Source organism: Taudactylus pleione, unplaced genomic scaffold, assembly GCF_031769625.1.
Source record: "Taudactylus pleione unplaced genomic scaffold, aTauple2 ptg000690l, whole genome shotgun sequence".
NCBI classification, from domain to species: domain Eukaryota; kingdom Metazoa; phylum Chordata; class Amphibia; order Anura; family Myobatrachidae; genus Taudactylus; species Taudactylus pleione.
Window position 1 is genome coordinate 3,570,868 of NW_028285092.1, and position 23,623 is coordinate 3,594,490.

General features: G+C 43.1%; 1 protein-coding gene across 1 annotated transcript in view; it reads right to left on the bottom strand.

The window, feature by feature from the left end:
* Positions 1-23,623, bottom strand: part of ANKRD44 (ankyrin repeat domain 44) — a 1,197,127-nt gene that overhangs the window by 293,499 nt on the left and 880,005 nt on the right. The window contains exon 19 of the mRNA XM_088456231.1: positions 8,592-8,793. Within this exon, the coding sequence (XP_088312357.1) occupies positions 8,592-8,793 (202 nt within the window). The remainder of the gene's footprint in view (positions 1-8,591; positions 8,794-23,623) is intronic.

The following is a 23,623-nucleotide window of genomic DNA, read 5'->3' on the forward strand; positions in this document are numbered from 1 at the left end:
CTAATGTTTGTACAATTTATTTTGCGCTCATTGTTAGATCATAGCATGGTAACATCTGTACTTTACCTGAATAATAATCTTTAGCGCGTTGGACCGCTATTCAACTGTCTTAGAGTCTTATTAATGGTATAATTAGAACACAGCGCTAATTAGCGACATCTTGTGGTTTTAGAAGGTATAGGCAGGTTTTGTCTTAGAGGTTCTAGGCAGGTGAATCTTAGAGATTTATAGGCAGGAAGGTACTAAAGGTTTATTTACAATTCAACAAGAGTTACATCTGGGCCTTGCATCTGTTTCTCCCAATAACTCAGTCCTTATCCCCACAGTAATCCAGATGAATAATCAGCAAGTTCCCATTTCTGCCTTCTTGGACAGCAGTGATGATAACTTTATGGACATTTCTTTCTTCAAATCCTTTGGACTGGTGTCCAAGCCCTTATCAAAACCTGTCTCAGTTATAGGCTTGGAACTGTCCAAAGTTGCAGTTAACTCCCAGATGCCTTCCATCCGGTTGTCAGTGGGAGCTTAACATTTTAAGGATATTACTTTCCTGCTGCTTTAGTGTCCTCTGGCACCGCTGGTTTTGGGGCTACCATGGCTTAGGAGACATAACCCTGTCATCCACTGGCAGACTGGAGAGATTCTTAAATGGGGAACATCCTGCTCTTTTCAATGCCTCACTCTTCCTATTCATCTGGCTTCCACAATCCAGTCTGAATTGTGTTCCAAGATTCCTGTGTCTTATCGTGATTTGTCTGAGGTTTTTTCCAAAAAGAAGGCAGACACTCTTCCTCCTCATCGCCCATATTACTGTGCTATTGACTTGCTTCCTGGAACGAGACTTCCCAAAAGCAGGCTGTATGCATTATCTATACCAGAAAGCAAGGCGATGTAGGAATACATTCAGCATGCTTTGGAGAAGAGTATTATTCGACCATCTAAGTCTCCAGTGGGGGCAGGCTCTTTTTTGTGCAGAAAAAAGATGGATCCCTCTGACCATGTATTGACTTTCGGGGTTTGAACATCACCGTTAAGAACTCCTACTCATTGCTTCTTATTTCTGTTTTGTTCGATCAGCTTCGTGGAGCATCCATCTTCTCCAAGACTGATCTGAGGGGAGCGTATAATCTAGTCTGGACCAATGAGGGTGACGAATGGTAGACTGCCTTCATCAACCACTCTGGTCACTATGAATACCTTGTAAATCATTCGGTCTGTCTAATGCCACAGCTGTCTTCCAGGACTTCATTAATGAAATTTTTAGAGATTACCTGGGAGTATTTGCAGTTGTCTACCTTGACAACATCCTTATTTATTCAAACTCTCTGCAAGAGTATCATCAGCACATGAGGCAGGTGCTACAGAGATTCCTGGAGAACAACTTATACGCTAAACCAGAGAATTGTAAAATTGAGATCCAAAAGGTATCTTTCCTGGGGTATATCATCTCATCCCAAGGGTTCTCTATGGATCCAGGCAAAGTCAAGGCCATCCTGGATTGGGTTCAGCCTACCACCTTGAAAGCTGTACAAGTTTCCTTGGCTTTGTCAATTATTACAAGAGATTTAAGAAATCTTTCTCATCCACTGTCACTCCTATCGTGGAGCTTACTAAGAAAGGGGCCGATGTTGTCAACTGGCTACTCAAGATTCTTCAAGCCTACAACTTGCTGAAGTCTGCTTTCATTTCTGCTCCAGTCCTCTGGCATCCCAATCCGGATCTCCCATTCATTGTTGAGGTGGATGGTTCAGAGTTTGGCGTGGGTGCTATTTCATCTCAGAAAGATCTTGGAGATAATAAGTTGCATCCTTGCGCCTTCTTCTCACAGAAATTCACTTCAGCTGAGAGAAACTACAATGTCAGGAATCGAGAACTTTTGGCTATCAAGTGGGCGTTTGAAGACTGGAGGCACTGGCTAGAAGGAGCAAATCATGTAATCACTGTGCTAATGGATCACAAGACCTTGCCATACATTGAGACCGCTAAGAGGTTAAATGCCAGACAAGCACGGTGGGCATTGTTTTTCACTCGTTGCAACAACATAATTTCTTTTCAACCTGGTTCCAAGAACCTCAAAGCGGATGCTCTGTCATAAAGTTTCCAATCCGTTCAGCCTCTCACGTTCTTGGAGGAAATTATCGTTCCCGCTTCTAATATCCATTTTGCCTTTACCAGGAGTTTAGCAGATGCTCTCAATGTCTGTCAGTCTAAAAGTCCACCTGAGAAACCATCAGTTGTTTGTTCCCGAGAGGTTTTGTAAGGCCGTTCTGTGGGATTTCCATTCATTGAAAGTGGTCGGTCATCCAGGTATCTCTAAAACTGCTGAGTTATTATCTTGCTCAGTTTGGTGGCAATCCATGATCCAAGATGTTTTCGTGAATTCATGTTGGCCTATGACATTTGTGCCTGGAACAAGTCTCCTCGTACTGCTCCTCCTGGCCTTCTACTTCCTCTTCCTACTTCTTTGAAGCCCTGGACTCACATCACCATGGATTTTATTGTGGATCTTCCATCTTCCTCTCGTTGTTCGGTCATTTCGACAGTTGTACTGTAGATCGTTTTTAGCAAGATGGCTCATTTCGTTCCACTCATCAAACTGCCTTCTGTTAAAGATTTATCTTCTCTTTTTCTGCAACATATTTTCAGACTATGTGGTTTTCCTGTTGATATTGTTTCGGACCGAGGGATACTTGGGCATCAACCTCAGTCTGTCCTTCGGATATCATCCCCAGTCGAATGGACAGACAGAGCGGGTTAACTAGTCCTTGGAGCAATATCTCTGGTGCTTTGTCTCCAAATTCCAGAATGATTGGGTTTCCCTTCTTCCTGTTGCAGAATTTGCCTTCAATAAATCTTGCCACTCATCATCCTCCATTTCTCCTTTATTTTGCAATCTGAGCTGAACCGTAGCGTTAATTCTTTTGAGACATTCTCAGTCTGAACTCCTTCTTCTACATCAGTTTCTAGATCGGTCTGTTTGGAAGAAGGTTGACCAATGTCTCCTCAAGGCATCCTGTCGCTCCAAGACATTGGTGAATAAACATTGGAAAACAAGCAATTTTAAGGTGGGAGATCTGGTCTGGTTATCGTCTAAAATCATTAACATCTGCCAATGTTCACAGAAGTTGGATCTTAAAATCATAGGACCATTTAGAATCATCTCCCAGATTAATCCAGTGGTCTTCCATCTGAAGTTGCCCAACACCCTCAAAATTAATATCACATTTCATTGCTCCCTGCTCAAGCCATTGTTTTCTTCTTCCAGGTTCAGCTGCAGATGGCCAGTTAGACCTTTGCCTATCCTCATCCGGGGGCACCGATAATTTATTGTTGAAAAAATATTGGATTCCAGATTCTCATGTGGGGGCCTTCAGTTCCTGGTTCACTGGAAAGGGTATGGGCCAGAGGAGCACTCCTGCATTCCTGAGAGAGCTTTACAGGCTCCTGCCTTGATAAGAAATTTTTATTAGAACTTCCCTGATAAACCTGGGTCGAGGGGTTCCCTAACTCATCGTCAAGGGGGGGTACAGTCACAAGCCACCACCACATCTTGTTGGACAACGGTGCTCCTGGCAGTTCTATTAGGCCTATTGCTGGGAGACGGAGATGCCATGCTGTCAACTCATGAAGTCCTCCCATTCAGCTGTACGCTGTCTCTGCTGAGACTGGATTGGTTCTTCCTCCTTTTTCTTTCCTGCTGATGGGTTGTTCAGATGCCAGTGATAGTGTCTTACAAGTGTTTCAAGTTCAATACAGTTGGTATCTCTCATTGTGATCTTCCAGCGTCTCCAGTCCTGAGTCTTTTGTGTCTTGTGCCGAGCAACATTCCGGCAGCCCAGTCTGCACTGCAGCGTCTGAGGTTCCAGCATAACATCATGGCTATCTGCACTGTAAAGTGCCTCCAGCCACCACAGTTGCCGCATCTTACCATCATGACTATCTCCACTGCTCTGCATCTCCAGTCACCACAGTTGCCGCACCACTTCCCGGCAGCATTAACTGCAGTGCAGCGTCTGAGTGGACTCAGCCCTAATCAAGTCATCAACCTAGTTAAGTATCTCTAGCGCTCAAGGCTGCTACATTTTTGGGAAGCAGGTTGCGTTACCTATAACCACATTACCCACCAGCAAGAAACCTGTGTTAATGGGGGACCCCTACAGATCCAGTGAGTTCTATCCATTTTTTCAGCTGTTCATTATTATGGATGTATAGAGATAAGCACAAACTTTTTTGATGGACGTTTTAATAAAGTATTTTTTTGATTATTACCTCCTTGGCAAATGCTCAGTGAATACGATACATGTGATACAATTAGGATTGGGACGGTGCTAATTTCTTTTACTTCATAAGGCCACAAAAGTTCTCAGGATTCGATCATCATATAACTTGGTTTTGGATATACACTACCCCTTTCTCTGACAGTGGTTAAGACATTTATTGGGACTTATAGAATCAAATTTAAACCCGGTGATCTTTTAGGATTTTTCCAGTGATTGGGGGATATATATGGAACATTTGTATTTGGATGTTAAGTCCCAACCATTTTGACATCTAATTGGATGCATAAACTTACCTCCCCGGTGTGAAAATTATTACATCAGTCACAGCGCTGGTGAATCCACATTTGTTTGTTGTTTGGATTATAATTTATTATTGCAGAATTTTTTCTTGAAGTACTGTGGAAGTGGAAACAGCTGCAGTGACTTGGGAGCGCTTTAGTGAAAACTTACAAACAACGTGTGTATATATGTGTGTGCATGTAAGGTATGTGTGACATATGTATGTGTGTGTGTATACATGTGTGTTTATGTATATATGTGTGTGTGTATGTACAGATGTGTGTATATCTATATATATGTGTATGTGTATACACATATACATACAGTATATATTAGAGATGAGCAGTCCGGTTCTCAGAGATCCGGACCCACCCGAACTTCCAGATCCGTGGTGAGAACCGGGCTCGACACGGGTAATCCCGCCTGACTTGGAACTCAAAATTATGGAAAACGTCATCTTCCCGCTTTCGGATTCTCACGAGTTTTGGATTCTAGAAAGGTCCCAGTGATCAGCACCATTTTGACTCCGGCTGTGGAAAGTGAAGCTAGCAGACATGTGTAGTCAGTGTCACTAGTGTAGTTAGTTACTTACAGCATGTCAATGTACTGTGTTGTCCAATTGGGGTCTGGGGCTGGAGGCTGCTGCTGTGTTGTCAATAAAGGAGGTGGAGCTGCAGTATATAAAGGGGGGCTTCAGTGGGTGCTGCAGCTGCTGTGTCACTTGTCCTGTCCATCAAGGGACTGCTGCTGTGTTATACATAAGGGCTGCCGCTGTGTTCTCCTGTCCATCAAGGGGCTAGAGCTGCAGTCCATAAAGGGGAGCTGTGTTGTCCAGGGGGGTGCTCTGTCAATCAGCGGTGCTCTTCAACAGTATAAAAAAAGTGCTTTTTTGTAATATTATTACTGTGCTATTATTGTTTGGTGACACTTCCGGCCAGACCGCAGTTCATCGTCCACGTATTTGCAACTCTGCACTGCAGGTGGTCTGTCCGCACTCGGCAGGGGTGCTTTGTTGTCCATAAAGAGGGAATGCTGTCTGTGTTGTTCATCAAGGGGCTGCTGTCTCATTCAAGCATGCTCTTCCCCAGTGTAAAAAAAATAACAGTGCTTTTTCCTTTTTTTTGTATGGATTAACAACTTAGCTGCGCTATTATTGGTTGGTGACACTGCTGGTCAGTCCGCAGTTTATCATCTACATATTTGTGACTCTGCAGGTAGTCTGTCCGCACTCCGCAGGGGTGCTTTGTTGTCCATAAAGGAGTGCTGTGGTGTTCATCAAGGAGCTGCTGCCTCGTCCAGGGGTGCTGTAGTCATTCTTGTTATATTTTATTATTCATAAAAAATCTTGTGACACTGTAAGTGGTAGCGCAGTATATTATTCTTTTCTTAGTCATAAAAAATCTTGTGACACTATAGGTCATTGATACTGCATTGTAAAATGTAAAATTGCAGTACCCCACTTCATTCGTGTTTGTTGATATGGAGAACGATCTGGTGAGAGGAGAGCAGGAAAGACATACTAGTGCTGGAGCTGCTGCCACTCATGACAATACTAGTCCATCTACATCATCTACTAAAGCAGATGCCTAAGGGCATACAGGGCTTAAGTTAGGGCATCTAAAATCAAAGAACCAATCTTTTACAGTGGTAAAGAAAAAAATATCAAAGAGAAAGTTAGCTGCAGAAAGACATAAAATTGGCAATATGTCTTTCACCACATGAAGTGGCAAGGAAAGGCTAAGGCCTTGGCCTTTATTTATGACTGGTGGTTCTGCCTCTTATGATGACGTAAGCACAAGTGAACATGCTGACATAGAAATCAAGGAGGCTTCTGTGGAAGTGCAGCAGGATGAGCAGGATATTTGTGCAGCTGACGCTAATAAGGATGTTGTTGATGAGGATGTTGTTTATGTAAATCAGACACCAGTGGAAGAAACAGTTGTTGCCCATGATAAGGAAAAGCCCATTGTCATGCCTGGGCACAAGACAAAAACATCCACTTATGTGTGGAATTATTTCTACACAAATCCAGACAACAATTATCAAGCCTTTGTAAAGCCAGAGTAAGTAGAGGTAAGAACCTTAACCATTTAGGTATCTTCTCCCTGTCATCTGGAGCGCATCCATCCAAAACATTTTTTCAAAATTCAGAAACTTTGCAGTCCAGCGTCAGCTAGCTCCCTGCTCTCTGCTAGATCCAAGCGCCTGCCATCTTAACCAGCAACACCTTCATCAACTATATCAATCATGAAGCGATTGGTTTATTTGGGCCCCCACAAAATAAGCTACCAATTGGCAGCTGACATTACTGGCAATGATCTCTACGTGCACAAACTGTCTTTACTGAGGCAAGATATTGTCACCATCATCATCCAATTCCTCACCCTCATCAGTGTGTACATAATTTTCACACAATATTAATTCATCCCCGCTGGAATTCACCATTACAGGTGCCTATGTAATTTTTGGATGTACTGTAATTGGCATAAAATTTGTAGTTCATTTTGATGGACATCATCTTTTCCACATTTTGAGGAAGTAGCCTCCTAAGCTGATCGCTGACAAGGTTCCTGGCTGTGCTGAAAACTTTTTCTGAGTAGACACTGGAGGGTGGGCAGCTCAAGTCAAGCAAAGCCAGTTTGTGTAAGGGCCTCCAATTAGCCTTTTTTTTCCTGCCAGTAGTCAAATCGACTGTCTGAAATGCCTATTAAGACGCTATCATTAAATTTTTTTAAATAGTCCTCAACCATTCTTTGAATGATGACCATATCAGATGGAGTCATGGTAGAGGTCTCATTAATTGTAGGCAATTCTTTTAGACCCGACCAGATGTCAAAACTTGGTAGTGTTGACTAATCTGCATCACCAGTGGGTCTTACATATTGTTCACCCATGCTCTCCCCTCCTCTCTCACAAATTTGCTTCGGAATCAAATAATTAATAAAATTTACTACCAATCAACCCTTCCTGTCCTTGCCTTCAACTACATACATACTCCATCTTCCTCAGGCCTCTTGATTAATGAAAACATATGTTTCCTTATGTGCCATGTTGGAAGTTGAACTTCCACGTGTTTGTGCCGCCCACTGCTGCCTCTTAGCTTAGTCAGCTGGCTAGCTTAATGAAAATTTTGGGCCTAAACCGGATGTAAACAATATTGTTAGCTGTGAGGTGGTCAAAATTGACTGGAAACAAGTGAAAATTAATGTTTTTGAGGTTAATAATACAGTAGGAACAAAAAAAGCCAAAATTATATGATTTTAGCAGTTTTTATATATTTTTTAAAAAAAATACTGATCCAAAACACACAAGGGTGGTTTTGGCAAAACCAATTCAGATCCAAAACACAAAGGAGATACAGATCCAAAACCAAAACACGGGGGTTGGTGCACATCCCTAATATATATAATATGTATATACAGTATATAATTTATATATATATATATATATATATATATATATATATATATTATATAACCCCCCCCATAAAAATCCTGTGTTTGCCCCTGTACTGTGTAATTGTGATCTAATGGAAGAAAACATCTTCTAAAAGTACCTGTTCACTGACACCCTGGTTCCTGTATCGAAGGGAGCAAATGTCATGCTTGATAATGGGGAAGTAAATATAATGATACAGAGAGATTAAATAAAACTGCATTTGCAATTACTAGATCTCAGAGAAACCTTGGTAGGACTGGTATATTCACACATATGAAATTCAGTGGATGTGAATGAACCATACAGAATGAACAGGCCTTTACAGAACCAAATTGTTAATGCAATATGGGTTAGGTAAGTCCTACCTAACATGATTTCCCAATAAATCTCCAATCTATTGAGCATCTCTAGGTTGAGATGCAATGAGCTATTCAGGTTACAGATCACCAGCTAATTTTAAACAATTATTGGATATGGTCCAGCTACTATGTTCTGCATATACCTAGGTCAGTGTCACTAGTACTAATTATATTAAAATATGCAGTTGCAGTTTTGCATCAGTATTACACTAGATGCAAGAACAGAAGATATTACCTGCTGCATGAAGTGGCGTTCGTTGAGTAACTAAGTCATATATAAGAATGGAAGCTCCTTGCTTAATGAGAACTTCAACACATTCTGTATGCCCTTTAAATGCCGCAAGATCCAATGGTGTTCGTCCTTTTTCATCTTTAATATCAACATCATCATAGTAATCAAGAAGTATTTCCAAAGCCTGATAATGTCCATTGTATGCCTAAATAAACATAAATAAGATTTTTTTTAATATTTAGATTATTTATGCAATCCAAATGGAAACAAAGCCAAAACAGCAGTGACAAATCATTGTATCTTTAAATATGAACCCTGGAGATTTCACATTTCAGCATTCATGAGATCTCCAGGCTACACTGACAGGCATCTGTAGTCTGAGCCTCCATGAATTCCTCCAATCAGGAGTTACCAACTGAACTGCATGATGGGAAGTGGTTCATGAAGGTTTTGTTTATTAAAAGCAGATTACAAAACTATTACATAAGTATAAATTATAATACATATATACATTGCACATTGTTGCATAATAAACTATATTAATTCATAACTTTTTAAATCCTTACACATCACCTCACAACCTACACCTATTAGACCCACACAACAATAAAAAAAGAACATACCACACCCCCAACACTCCCCCACCCCACACTCCCCCTCACACTCCTAACCTAACCTAGCCTTAAGTATCGGAAACTTAAGTACAGCCATATAGATGTATGTAAAGCATTCCTCTAAATTTTACTCAATACCATTTCTGTGACAGGAGGAGAAAACCTTTAAGAAGGAAAGTTGCCACTGTAAAGCCCAACAATGGATTACTGACTGTAACTTTTTATATATTTGGGGCCAATATAACTTAAACAATGTGACCTCCAAACACAAGCCATATTGTCAGAGCATTTATCTAATGTAAGTCAGGCCCATTATATTTTCAGGTTGTGTGTGTGTGTGTGGGGGGGGTTAAGATATTTTTTTGATTTGGTGCAACAGGTTGTGTGCATGTGTGAGTGCAAGTACAGTACATATATATATATCTATATATATATATTTTATATATATATATAAAGGCACATTTTTAATTAATGATCATAGGCTTATCTAAAAATACTGCTTTCAACGTTTCTCGAAAGGAAACTTCCTTGCTATAGCGACAATGCAACCATTCCTAAATAATGGTGAACAAGCCACACGTGTAAAAATGTGTCTGTGATCCTGTAGGCAAGAAAATATCTCTGGTGTCTAAGGCCCTGATTCAGAGCCGGACGCTCTGACAGATCGCTCGCTCTGAATCAGGGCGTCTTTTTATTCTTATGGAGCGGCTTCCTGGCCGCTCGCATTGCTGTGGATTGCCACCCACAGCTAATGCGAGTGGCCAGGATGACCAGGATGACCATCGGGCTTGCGACGAGACCCTTGTGGTAGGGTCTTGTGGCCGCAAGCCCCAGAGAGCCGAAAGCTCTCCTACTGACATCACTTGTGATGTCAGCGGGGCCGCCCCCAAATGATAGGCGTTCTCATGGGAACGCCTCCGTCTGGGCGGCCACCCCCCGGCCCGCCCACCAAAGGGGGCGTGCTGTCACTCAACATCGACAGCACGCCCCCTTTGGTACGAGACCCAACACAACGGATTGCCCATCGCTATCCGGGTCTCGCGCATGTGCACGACGGAGCCGGCTCTGTCGTGCGCATGCGCTCTAGGCCACCATCGACTCGGTTGCGAGCACTCAGCACTTGTGACCGGGTAGGAATCAGGCCCTAAGTTCCAGCAGCCATTCTACATGACCATAGGGTTACTCAGATGGCCGAGAATCAAAGTGTCTGATGCTGCATCTTTGTACGCAGGTGCTTGGATTTGCAAAGCCTCAGGTAGACATCTCAAAACATGCAGTATACAAATATTGTGTCTACAATATTTGTATATTTTTGCACAGTAGCTGTTGACAAATTCGCAGGTGCTGTGTCATTAGTGTGCAGTTCTGACTCAGGCCCTATATGCAAACATGAGTAGCAGACAAACATTGTCCAAGAACAGGCATAGATCAGGGGCAGGCTCAAAACAAATGAACTAGACCTACTGGCAGCAACAGACACAGGGCACCTCAATCACCAACAACAAATTGTGTCCAAGAGTGGAATAAAAGACCTGATGAATAGGTGTATCTGATGAGGCAGTGGTTAACACCTGCATGTAAGTCCTAATAAAGAGCTGAGTCCAGGCAGCAGCCCCATTAGTGAACCACAGTAATGCACAGACCAAGATGTACAAGATAGATAATGCCGCCCTTCAGAAGGCGGATCCTAGATGCCTTAGGGAACATCAAAATAAAGAGGAAATTCATAGTCTTGGTCTAACAAATTTTGTGTTCTCGTGAGGCAGACTTTTGGTAAGGCCCACAATTGGAGCACACAGCAGGAAGTCTGGATTGGGTACTGAACAGCCCTGGGCCTGATTCAGCATGGATCGCAAATGCAACCGCATACACAGATCGGCCAATGGTACATGCTGCAAATGTGTATGCACTGCAGTGCACATGCGCAGGATAGCCATTGGAGAGTGAGGGATGGGACATCAGCATTTGGGGGTGGTGACGGGGGAGTGGTCGGAGAAACGCAGAAGTGCCTGTCTGTTTGAATGCTGTTTCCTGGACGTGCATAAATTAGCCACCGTGACAGCATGTGCAGCTTGAGTACTCACTGTGTTCGACGAGACTTGCAATTTCTGAAACAGGTCAGAGCTGCTGTAATTCTGCATGAGGGGCCAATGTTACTTGATGTTACCAATGTATACAATGGACTCCGAGGTATTACGGATGTGAGAAAGCGATTGTGAGCGTCTATATGCTGGCTGAGTGGTTGCAAACATTAGCATTTTTTTCGCAGCAGAACTGCATGCGATTACACAGCCACGATCACAATTACTATCCTTGCTGAAACAGGCCCTCTGTTACTTCTTTAATTGAGGTGAGGGCTTGCAGGATCTCAGAACAGGAGATGGATCCCTCTTGGATTATGGGCAACATAGCAGATGCTTCTTGGACCTTTGGTAAGATGGCAAGTTCCTCTCAACCCTCTGGCAAGGAGATGGGCACTTCCTGGACATCTGACAAGATGGCAAGTGCCTCTCGAACCTTTGGCAAGGCAGCAGTCCTCTGAGGCACTCTTAAGCAGATCTGCTGGAGAGGAGACTAGGAGGAGGCTGATGGAAGTAGGAACCTGGATAGTGGCAACAGACACTGGCTGTCACGATCAGGGCTGAGAGGCTGCCGAGGTCGCAGTCCTTACCTCTCCAGGCGCTCTGGCGCGGGGCTTCTGGCAGAGGTGCGGGGTCCTGGAGAGCGGCGCTGGCCACAGTGAGGCTCCGGAGACTGAGGTCTTCCATCTGGAGGCAGGCAAGAGGGGGTGAGACTGGCAGCGCTTCCGTGCTGTAGACTGCTGGGGCGTGGCCATCTTGGATCCTGGTCAGGTGACTGGTTGGGCCAATCCACTCGCGACTCGGCCTGGAAGTTCTAGCAGCCAATCCTGCACTCCCTGTTGGTACTAAAGGGCTGTCAGGAGGTCCTTTAGTTGCCAGTGCAACATCTATCACAGCGTATGCTGTGAGCTAGTTCTCTGTGCTTCTATTGCTCCTTACATGCCGCAGGTCCAGTGTGTTCCAGTGTATTCACCACTCTGCCTTGTATTAGTCCAGCTCCTAGTTGCTAGCACACCTTCTGAACCCACTACCTGCTGGTTTTCCTGCCAACCCCGGTCCTCTGAGTTCCGCCAGAGTCTCCACAGCTGTTTCTCGCCCTACGTGTATCCACTGTATACCATGACCTACGCCTTACCATTCATGAGTCATACTCCTCTAAGACCGGCTGCGTTCCAGTGCCAAAAAGCGATCCTTTAATCACCATCCGATTCCACTCAAAGCTCAGATTTGGTAAAAGACAAGGAGACTTAACCCTGGGAGTAAGATGCGATTCTATAATTTGAGTTGACCTACAGTATGTTATGGATATCGCACTAGTGTTCTGCACTAGCAATGTACAGACACAGTAATTTATTTCTTCTGCAACTGTGCTTATCCTCTGATAAGTGAGGACAAAGGCTGCTGACATGTCTGGACCTGTAAATACTAAAATGCTTAGTCCAGTGAGCAGAATCCAGAGGGGGCTAGAAAGCCCCACAAAAGTTTCTTTACTGGCAACCACAGTCCACAAGTCTTGGCCTTTTCCTACCCAGCAACCACCAGGGATAAACAAATTTGATGCGCTAGATGCAGCATACAATGTGTTTTTGACTGAGGTAAGAGCATACTTGTCGACATTTGACTTCTCCTCCCCGGTGAAGCCCGGGGAGGAGAAGCAGGTAGGAGGTGCTGGGGGAGGGAGACGGACGGATTGTGTCGTTATGTCCCGCCCCTTCATGGCAATTTTCCTTGAAATGCACATATTTAAATAAGGGGGCAGGGCCAAATGACGCAATTCTCATACAATCGTGTCATTAGGCCACACTCCCTACTCGCAGACTCGCCGGTCCACAAGAAAATTCTCCTTATTCTGCCCACTTCACTAGAAAGTGGGCAGAATGCAGGAGAAGTGCCAACCCTTCCAAGGGTGCGGGGGATACCCGTAAAATCGGGAGCCTCCCGCGACTTCCGGGAGGGTAGGCATGTATGGGTGAGAGGTGCAAGGTATTTTAGCAGGTCAGGCATTAGACTAAGCAATTGTGCTAACTGAGAGCATAAAATTGCCATCTAACTGCAGGGTCTTATATAAAGGCTCTTCACAATTTAAAGGAGCAGGCCTGAAAAGTACATTGTTGCATTGCTGAAACGAAACTGAGACCAAATGCTCTGCAGTAGGAAGCATTTTAGTATGGCTGGTCATTCTTTTAGGGTTCAGGCTGGAGAGCACAAAAACTAAATCTGGATACATGCAGGTAGAATAAGCAGGAACCTATATACAACTATGGTACAGAAGCAGGCAACAGACCAACAAAGTAGAAGTTACAGGCCTAGATCAGAGGCAGACTGCAAACAAAATGTACCTTCTAGAAGCAACAGACACAGGCATCTTTAATTACCAGCAACAGACTGTGGGCTTGATTCAGATCCACATGCAAATGCCAATGCAGTTGTGATTTCTCATGGAACACAATTGTGAAAATATGCTAATGACTCACTAGCCGTCCAGGGCTAAGAGACACCCAGTGAAAGCATCTCACATTCACCGCTCACGCATAAAACCGGAAACATCGAAAGCAGATCCAGTGGCCATCAACCTTCTGAGTAAGTCTAAGGTGCTGCAGACACAATGTGTCTCCAGACACACAGAGAGCTCTCCTACTGTGAGCAAGGAAGCAGTGGCTACTTTATGCATGCCTTGAAAACAATGTTGTGTTTACTGTTTACAGTCTGACATGTCTGCATTTTTCTAACCACTTACTGTTACCACCCTCAAATGCTGACTACCTGTTACTCACTTTGCAAGTGAATTCTCTGTGCATGTGTGATTGCAAAACAATCGCTGCATGTGTGCAGTGCAGCTTTCATGCACAATGGCTATCAATCGCCTCAAACTGCATAAATATTGGCATATCTAAATTAGGCCCTGTGTCCAAGAGTGGAATAAATGAAAATGATTACATTATTACATTTACAACCAGTAAAGGGGCCCAGCATAAGACGGGTCACCTCAGTCTGCCCCCAGCACTGCCCCCTGCTCTGCCTCACCCCCAATCTGTCTATACTCTCAGCTTCACCCCCTTCTCTTCCGCTCTGTACAATAATGCAACCCCCTCTCCCACACTTAGCCCATTACCGGAGGTTTACCTGCAAGGCTAGGGTTGTTCTAGCTCCCTAGCAGTGGGAGCCTACTGTGCATGCATGTTGGAGATGGGACAGACCTTACAGAATTATTATATAGATATGTTTAAAAGATAGAATACATGAGATAAAAAATATACAATTGAATCAGTTTTTGAAACTAAAGCAATTTACAAAAAGGAAAGACAGAAATAACAAGTAAGAGCATTGGGAGGGCGTTACGGGTCGCCATGGAGCTGCAAAAGTGTAAAACCAATAGAATTTAATAAATGTGGGCATGGATGAGCAAGCGGCAGCCCTGTAATGATGTTCAGCGAAGGCATCATGTCTAGCCTCCCAGGGAGCCTCCACTGTTCATGTTGAATGAACTGTAAACTAGTCTGGACAAAATACCTCTGCTGTTGTATAAGCTTGACAGAAACAGCCCTAATCCACATGACAGTGGTTTGCAGGCCAGCCTTACTCATGAGAGCCATACAAAACAAAAATAAATATGAGTGACACAAGACTTTTTTTTTTCATTAGACATACAGGTAACAACAAGCAAAGCATGAAAAACATTCTAAGAGTTGAAGAGAAACATCATAAGAGCTTTCACCTTGCCAGTCAATGATTGGCACTACAATCTGTTGGTTCATGTGGAACTATGAAACCACCTTCAGTTAGAAAGCAGGTTTAGTCCAAAGTACTGCCCAGTCATCATGGAACAACACAAACTGCAGATGACATGATAAGGCCCCTAGCACAGAAACTCTTCTGACTGAAGCAATTGCCAAAAGGAAAACTATCTTAGATGTGAAATATTTAAGTTGTATATACTGCAAGGGCTCAAAAGGACATGTTTGCAAGGCCATAAATGTTAAATTTAGGTCCCAGAACACAACAGGAGGCACGAAAAGGAGGCTATAGTCGTAGAACCCTCTTTGAAAAGTCTCAATATCCAGAAGCAAAACTGGACATCTCTGAAAAAAACAGTTAGCGCAGGAAACCTTTAAGGATCTTAATCTCAAACCTGCATCCAGTTTTGAGATCATATGAAATGTTGAATTTGGAAGCCCATTGTTTTCATACCAGGAGACATAGATCCTCCATACACTATAACAGCATCTAGCAGAAGTATGTTTTCTGGCCATCAGCATAGACTGAATAACAGAATCAGAAAGACACTTGGCCTTCAAAATTGTAGCTTCAATAGCCACCCCGTTAAAACCAGTTAATGTAATCTTAGATGCGGAAGGGTGCTTGAGATATCAGATCAGGATGCAATAGAAGACAGAACAGAGGAGCTGCCAGGAAAGTGATGATTGGAATAGCAACCTTTTTTCAGTCAATCTGTGGCCACCAGAATGATCCACACTCTTTCTCATGGGTTTCACAATTCTTGGTAGCATTGGTAAAGTTAGGGAACATATACAGAAAGTGAAATATCCAAAGAGCAACAATGCCATTGATGAATAATATTTCAGGATACCCATGCATGGGCAGTACTATGTGACCTTCCGGTTGTACCAAGATGCTGACATCTGACAAGACCCACCTATCTACTAAAAGTTGAAACATCTCTTGAGTAAAGGTGATGCTTGCTCACATAGGACCTGATTCAGAGCCGGATGCTCTGACAGAGCGCTCGTTCTGAATCAGGGCCGTCCCTCTGTCTTTTTTGAGCGGCCTCCTGGCCGCTCGCATAGCTGTGGGTGACCACCCACAGCTATAGCGAGCAGCCAAAAATATGGTCGCAATGGTCAAGACCATTGCGACCATTGGGCTTGCGACGAGACCCTTGTGGTAGGGTCTCGTTGCCGCAAGCCCTGGAGTGCTTTCGGCTCTATCAGAGCCGAAAGCACTCCCACTGACATCACTTGTGATGTCAATGGGGCCGGCCCCAAATGGTAGGCGTTCCCATGGGAATGCCTCCGTCTGGGCAGCCACGCCCCTGGCATGCCCACCAAAGGGGGCATGCTGTCACTCACCATCGACAGCACGCCCCCTTTGTAGCGAGACCCGGAGCGACGGCATGCGCACTGGGCCAACATCGACCCACTTGCGAGCGCTCACGAGCGCGTCTGAATCAGGCCCATAGTCCACTTCCCAGTTCTGAACTCATGAGATAAACACTGCTGCAATGGCAAGTACATCTTTCTCTGCTCAAGTCATGATCCAGGAGATCTCCCTCATAGTCTGGAAGCTCTTGGTAACCCCTTGTTGATTCAGATTAGCTACAGCTGTACTGTTATCTGATCAGATATAAACTGATACGCCTTGTTCATATAGTCGGCAACCAAGACACAGACAATTTTTTGAAGATAATCTTATCTGTTAAGAAAGGTGCAGATGAGATTAGTTTCATTTTAGGGAAATTCCTTCTGGAATTAACAAGAATGGAACCAGGCAAACTGGAGAGCTTTGAATATGGCACCATTATGTCCCTAAGTCTCATACAAGAAAAGAATGGTTACCTAGGTTTGAGCCAGAGAAGAAAGCACAATTGAGTGAAGATACATATTCTTGTCCAGGGTAAGGAAAAGATTGGAGGATTGGACTTTGCATGATTGTGAATCCAACCATGAGAAACCAAAACTGGCACTGCTAATTGCAGCTGGGTTCTCAGCGCATTTTGAGAATGAGCCTTGAACAGGGGCTCATGTAGTTATGGGATTACTGTCACTCCCTTAGGTGGGTAGGCCATTATGACCATGATGATTTTAGTGAATACATGAGAAGCAGTCCAAAGGGAAGAGCCCGATATTTGAGTTGACAGTCCAACACAGCTAACCGAAACAGATGATGATGATGATGGGAACATGTGCCTTAATTAACCTACCCCATCACATTATGCAATGCACAGTCAGCAGGTAGGGCTACTGGTTTCATCTGGTGTCTCTGCGACCACAGAAAGGCAGGTGTGGCTGTATGAAGCCAAATTGCATTACTGACACAGGTGTTCTGTGTGGAGCAGGAGATTTCCGCCCAAACGGGAGAAAAGCCAGATGTCATTATACCAAACTGCTGTAGTCAGAGAGAGTCAGTCTGCAAGACTCTGCAGTCCCACCTGGACTGGATACACAGGACCCACCCTGTCCTGACTGCAGTCTTACAGCAAAAAAGAAAGGGGGAGGAGCAGGTGCATACTATAAACACTAAGAAATCTAATGATCAAAGAATCCATAGTAAACTGCAATAATTAACATGGTTTTAAAAGTAAGGTTTCTTAGTACATGTTTGGCCAAAGATGTTTGCCCACCTGCCACGTCATACTGTAATGCATGGACACATCTAATAGGCCCTATGATAGGTAAGTGTGTCATTGTTAGAGATGTTATTGACCCAGTGATGTGGCAGGTGGGCAAACATCTTTGGCCAAACGTACTAAGAAACCTTACATTTAAAACCATGTTAATTATTGCAGTTTGCTATAAATTCTTTGATCATTAGATTTCTTGGTGCTTATAGTGTGGACCTGCTCCTCCCCCTTTTTTTGTTCTATAACTACAGGTCTCAGCATGGTAGCACCTATTATCATGTTTAATATTAGGATGTGCAGCCCAGTCCCTCCTTTATTCCGACTGCAGTCTTGCAAACTGACCCTGTTTCACTACAGCAATTAGGCATGGCGACACCTGGCTTTTCTCCCCTGTCTGGGCGGAACTCTCTTGCTCCACACAGAACACCTGTGTCAGTAATGCAATTTGCCTTCATACTGCCACACAGGTTAGGGCTTTGGTGTTTGCCAACTGTTTATGTATAAGTATATTACACAACATTGTTATTTTTACTTTCAATACAAATATTTTTTTATAAAATATAATGAATTAATGTGCATCAACCACAATTTGCCCATTGCAGCAAATTTTAAATTATGTGTGTGTCTTGTTTTCCCTCTAAATGAATGTATTACCTCACCTGTGGTGAACTACTTATCTAGTATATTAAATAAATGTGCAAAGCTTGTAGCAACTCCTGTAATGTGTCCTGTTGCCTTTTCTGAAAGAGTGTTTAACATTTGCATTTGTACCTGTAGTAAACTAAAAGCGATTATTAAGTAAGGTCAATGTCCCTTGATGAATAAAACATTACTATCCTCTGTCACTTTAAATAAAAAAAACATCAGCATACAATGTATTTCATTTTAAACATCTCAGAAAACCACACTATTAGGGCTATTTCACATTTGCTGTTTTTGGCCGGGTGGCAAAAAGCCAGCTGGTTTTTAGCCGGGAGTGAAAATCTAGTAAATGCAGTTAATCAGCGGGTCCATTCAGACGGCACAGCTACAGCACGGTTGCCGTCCAACAGCCGGAAATATCTACTGTGCAGGACGGTGCCGTGCTGTCCCTGCACGCCAGTAGTGTGAAGGAAACAATGTTTCCTTTCACACACACTGGCTTCTGCCGCCCGGGCTTATGCAGCAGCAGGTGCTGCTGCGCATGCCCAATTGGTTGCCAAAACAAAAAAAACATAAAAAGCGTCTCAAAGCCACTGCTTGTTAAAGGCACACAGTGCCTGTAAAACCCCGGCCTGCTACACCCGGTTCTTGCCTGGCCGGCCAAAACCGGCAAATGTGAAACTGGCCTTAGGATGCCTCTGTTTCTGCAGCATATAATTGGCATGCTAATTAGTTACATCATTAAAAACGTCACTTTGAGGTGCAGTATGTGACTATATTTAGCACACACACTCTTTCAAGAAGATATCAGTGTTTTAACAAATTTTTGACATAAAAACTATTCCTAATCATTTCCCCATTATTTTAATGTGTGTTATATAGAAAATACAAACCAGTACATGTAGTACATGATAACAGGTTTTGTAGCCTAATAGAAAAGTGATGAAACAATGAACATTTAGTTAACATTTTTTATTCTGTCAACACCTGGCTTTTTGTGAAAGTCGTCTTGTTACAAAAATAGACTTGGCTCAAACATTGCACTTGTTTGGAACATACATAGAAAACATTCATTAAAACTATTGTTAGCATTAGTTTGTGCCTTTAGTATTCTGCTCAACATTGCAAAATTACCAGATAAATTGTTATAAAGCCTTCTTACATTCTCATTTAGGCTAAAAAACTAGCATTTATGGCAGAAAGCCTGTAGTCATGCTTACGCAAATGCCTGGTAATTTGTGACAAGTGTCTCATTTGTGTGTCCATTAATGCCACATGACGGTCATGGAATGCTGCCATGGAGGATAGAAAAGCAGAGGCAGGATCAGCACCCGGATTTGTTGCTGGCTCTTGTTAGTCAGGACTGGGTGGGCTTGGTGTTTGCGGCCGTTGTGGTGTGACTGGAAACGTGAACATTCCATCTTCTTGTCTTTCCTCATAATGACCAAGTGTAAGGTTGGGGACTGAGGATCTTCAGTGTGTGGATATAAAGAGAACAATAGGTAAGTATGAGTGCTAAAAAACAAGTGTACACACAGCAGAAAAGCAAAAGCAAAGTTTTCCAATCAGGCAGGCCCATCCTAAAAAACTGAAATCATCTTGCCATTCCAATATGCAGATGTTTCATTTAGTGATTGAAAGGTAAACTGGTTGATCTATGATGTTTTTTTACAAATTCTAAAATATTATCATTTGTGGAGTACAGCATAACAAGCATACAGCTGAACACAAACATTTTTCTTGAAGTGTTTGTAATTTTTGCAGTACATGCAGCAAATTTCTGTGTTAAACTTCTTTACTGTGCTTCTTCGATACTTTTTACATCAATTCAAGACACAAAACCCTAAGTTTGCTTTTTAACAAGTACTTAACAAGACATTTGCCTGAAATTCTAAAGTATAATGCTTGGCTTTTTTCTTTACAGATACTCACCAAATGGCTGCACAAGGGGATATGTCTGGTGTGGGTGGAATTTGGGACTGTTGTTTCTCCCTACTCCTAAGAGAAGGCGGCGTCGGTGGTGGCTCTCTGGCAGATTGGCATGCTGAAGATGGACCTTAAATAAATGATGCATGTGTAAATTGCAAGCCAACAATGACTTTTGTTATTTACCAAAGCACAATCTTGAAAATGTATTTACCTGGTTGTTCATCATCCTGTTTTAAGGCTGGGCGGACAGCTTTTTTTCTTCCCCTAATACTTTTGGCTGTAATGTTATATTGTGATATTACACAGTCGAGTCACATTATTATAACCACCAGCTAATAGCCAGAGTAACTGCCGTGTGCAGCACGGACAGCAGCTAGATGGGCAGGGAGTGACTCAATAAGGTTCTGGTAGGTTTGCACAGGTATCTGGAGCCATGCTGACTGCAGTGCATCCCACAGCTGCTGGAGGGTGCATGGTGGAGTATCCATAGAGCGAACACAATGATCTAGATGGTCTCACAGATGCTCAATTGGGTTCAAGTCCGGGGAATTACAGGGCCAGTGAAGTACTTGGAAGTCTTGCTTATGCTCGCCCAACCACTGTTGGCTATTTCTAGCCATGTGACATGTTGTGTTGTCTTGCTGGAAAATCCCATCCTCCTCAGGGAAGACAATCAGTCTGGTGGCCCCCAGGTTAATTTTGATGGTGAGCTGCTCCACTGTAACGTGTCGGTCGGCCCTCATGCACCATAGCCAACGTTCACCTCTCGCATCAATGGCATGTGGGTTTGCTGAACTATCATTTTAGAAACATGTCTGGTGGCCCCCAGGTTCATTAAGACTTTGAGCTGCTCCACTGTAATGTGTTGGTCAGCCCTCACGTACCTTCATAGCCAACATTCACCTCTCACATCAATGTATTTCTTTTCCAAGAGTTGTTCTTTGAGTATTTTTGATTGTTGTATAAAATTATCTGTGGTTGTACAATTCCTTCTGATGCGGGTAAATTGTCCCTTTGGGATATTTTCTAGCCATTGTGGGTGATGTCCACTTGTTGCCAGGATGAGGCTGTTCACGTCCATGTTTTTATAGTGGATTTTCGTTCGTATTGTCCCTTCTTGTATGTATTTTTCCAGGTCTAGAAACTGGACTGCTGTTTTGCTGTACTGAGTGGTGAATGTAAGATTTCTTTTGTTATTGTTGATATGAGTACTCAAATCAAAATCAGAAACACTTAAAGAACAACTCTTGGAAAAGAAATATAAAGAAGAACTCATATAGAGAGCTTATATACAAAGATAAGAACGAGACAGAAGATAAGAAGACATATTCAGTCTACTTCATAACGGAATACAATACAGCTTCAACAAAAATAAAAAGAATCCTAAATAGATATTGGAACATATTATTAAAAGATGAAACACTCAGAACCATTCTTCCAACAAGGCCATCAATAGTTTTTGGAAAAGCCCCAGATATCAAGAAACAACTTGTACGTAATCACATCAAACCAGAAAATCTCCAACAGACATCAATCACCACTTCACGCAGAACAAAAGGATTTTTCCGATGTGGAAAATGCAAAAATTGTCTCACCATGGAAACAAAACAACCAAACCAACAACAACATTCACTTCCAATGTAACAAAAAAAACCTTTCAGATACAACAATTTATAACATGGGACAGGAAAGGAGTGATCTATATTCTAGAAAGCCCCTGCGAAAAACAGTATGTGGGCAAGACAATCAGACATCTAAACCAGAGAATCGGAGAACACAGAAGAAACATCATAAATGGTTTTGAGATGCACAGCGTCTCACAACATTTCAAGCAACAACATAACCAAGATCCAAGTAAACTCATGTTCACAGCAATTGAAAAAATGAAATCTAACTGGAGAGGAGATCATAATAAAAAAATAAGTAAAGCAGAAATTAAATGGATAATGACATTAGACACACTGAAACCTAATGGTCTAAACATAGACCTAGAAATACAAAATATACTTTAAACCTCCACCTTAAAACAAAAATAAAACACCAACTAAACTGACATTTGAGAAAAGAATTCAGTCTGCCAGTCTATACAAAGAATAACCCTGACACAGAGACACAATATGAAACAATTATCATTAAGCATAAAGATACATAGATCAATTAGGAATAAACACCATAACACATAGTAGAGAACACAAGCATGGATGCAAAACTAAGCAAATAAATATACAATAAAGATTCAATGAACACACACTTTATTATCTATCAAAAGATTTAAATACTGCCTTGGACAAAGCAATATATATCACCTGAAACAAGCAACAATTTATCCACATACACAGAACAATTTGTAAAACAATTAATACATAATGTAAGGTATCATCTCCACATTATCTTTATAAAATAGAATACCCATCAAATTTACCTGCTGATTGCCCTATACCTATTGTGTTACCCTCACTATCTATCCCATTCACATCCATAAATTCAAATCACACCCTCCATATGGGGAAAACCAATGAAATAAAGGAAACAATAAACTTTGGAGGTATTTAAAGGAGAGCACTATGAAACTAGATCACACACTTTGAAAAAGGCTATACGGAGCCGAAACGCGTTGGTTCATGCCACATCTACAAACCAGCACGAGGAATCCAGCATATCTCTCCGTAGAGCTGAATGCTGTGACCCCAGACTTAGGGGCCCATTTATTAATGATCGCATTTTGCAATGCGATCAGGGCATGCAGTATCGCCCCTGATCGCATTGCAAAATGCGATCCTATCTGCCGGATGTATTATCCGGGACATGCAGGGAGACGGGCTCCGAAAAGAGCCCGTCCCTGCGATGTCTCCGGAGGGCAGTCGGGGCTTCTGCGCATGCGCTTTCCCGTGGACTGCACATGAGCGGCGCCCATTGCCGGCGGAGGGATCTGGCAGATCCCTCCGCCGGCTGATATGCGGTAAGTCCCCATAGGCTACAGCGGCTAACGCTATCTTTAGATAGCGTTAGCTGCTGGGGCCAATATCGGGAATGCGGCGGCTGCCGGCGGCAATGGAGGGCGGCTGCCGGCGGCAATGGAGGGATCGCAGCAAGTATCGGAGATACCTGCTGCGGTTCCTCCTTCATACATCCGGGGGATACTTAGTATTTGAGGTAAACCCCGAAAACAGGTGTTTTCGGGGAATTTACCTCAAATTCCCTTTGATAAATGGGCCCCATAGAGAGGAAGACAGCACACGAAGACGGTCTAAGACTGACGAGCTGCATCAAGCCGCAGGTGCAGCGTCAGCAAACAGCCAGTTCGGGTCACCATCCAGGATCCCGACACACACAGGCAGTGCAGGAAGACACTACCACAAACCACCGGATTAGCATCAGTGGGAAGCCGCCGCAGACCCCGGTACAGAGAGA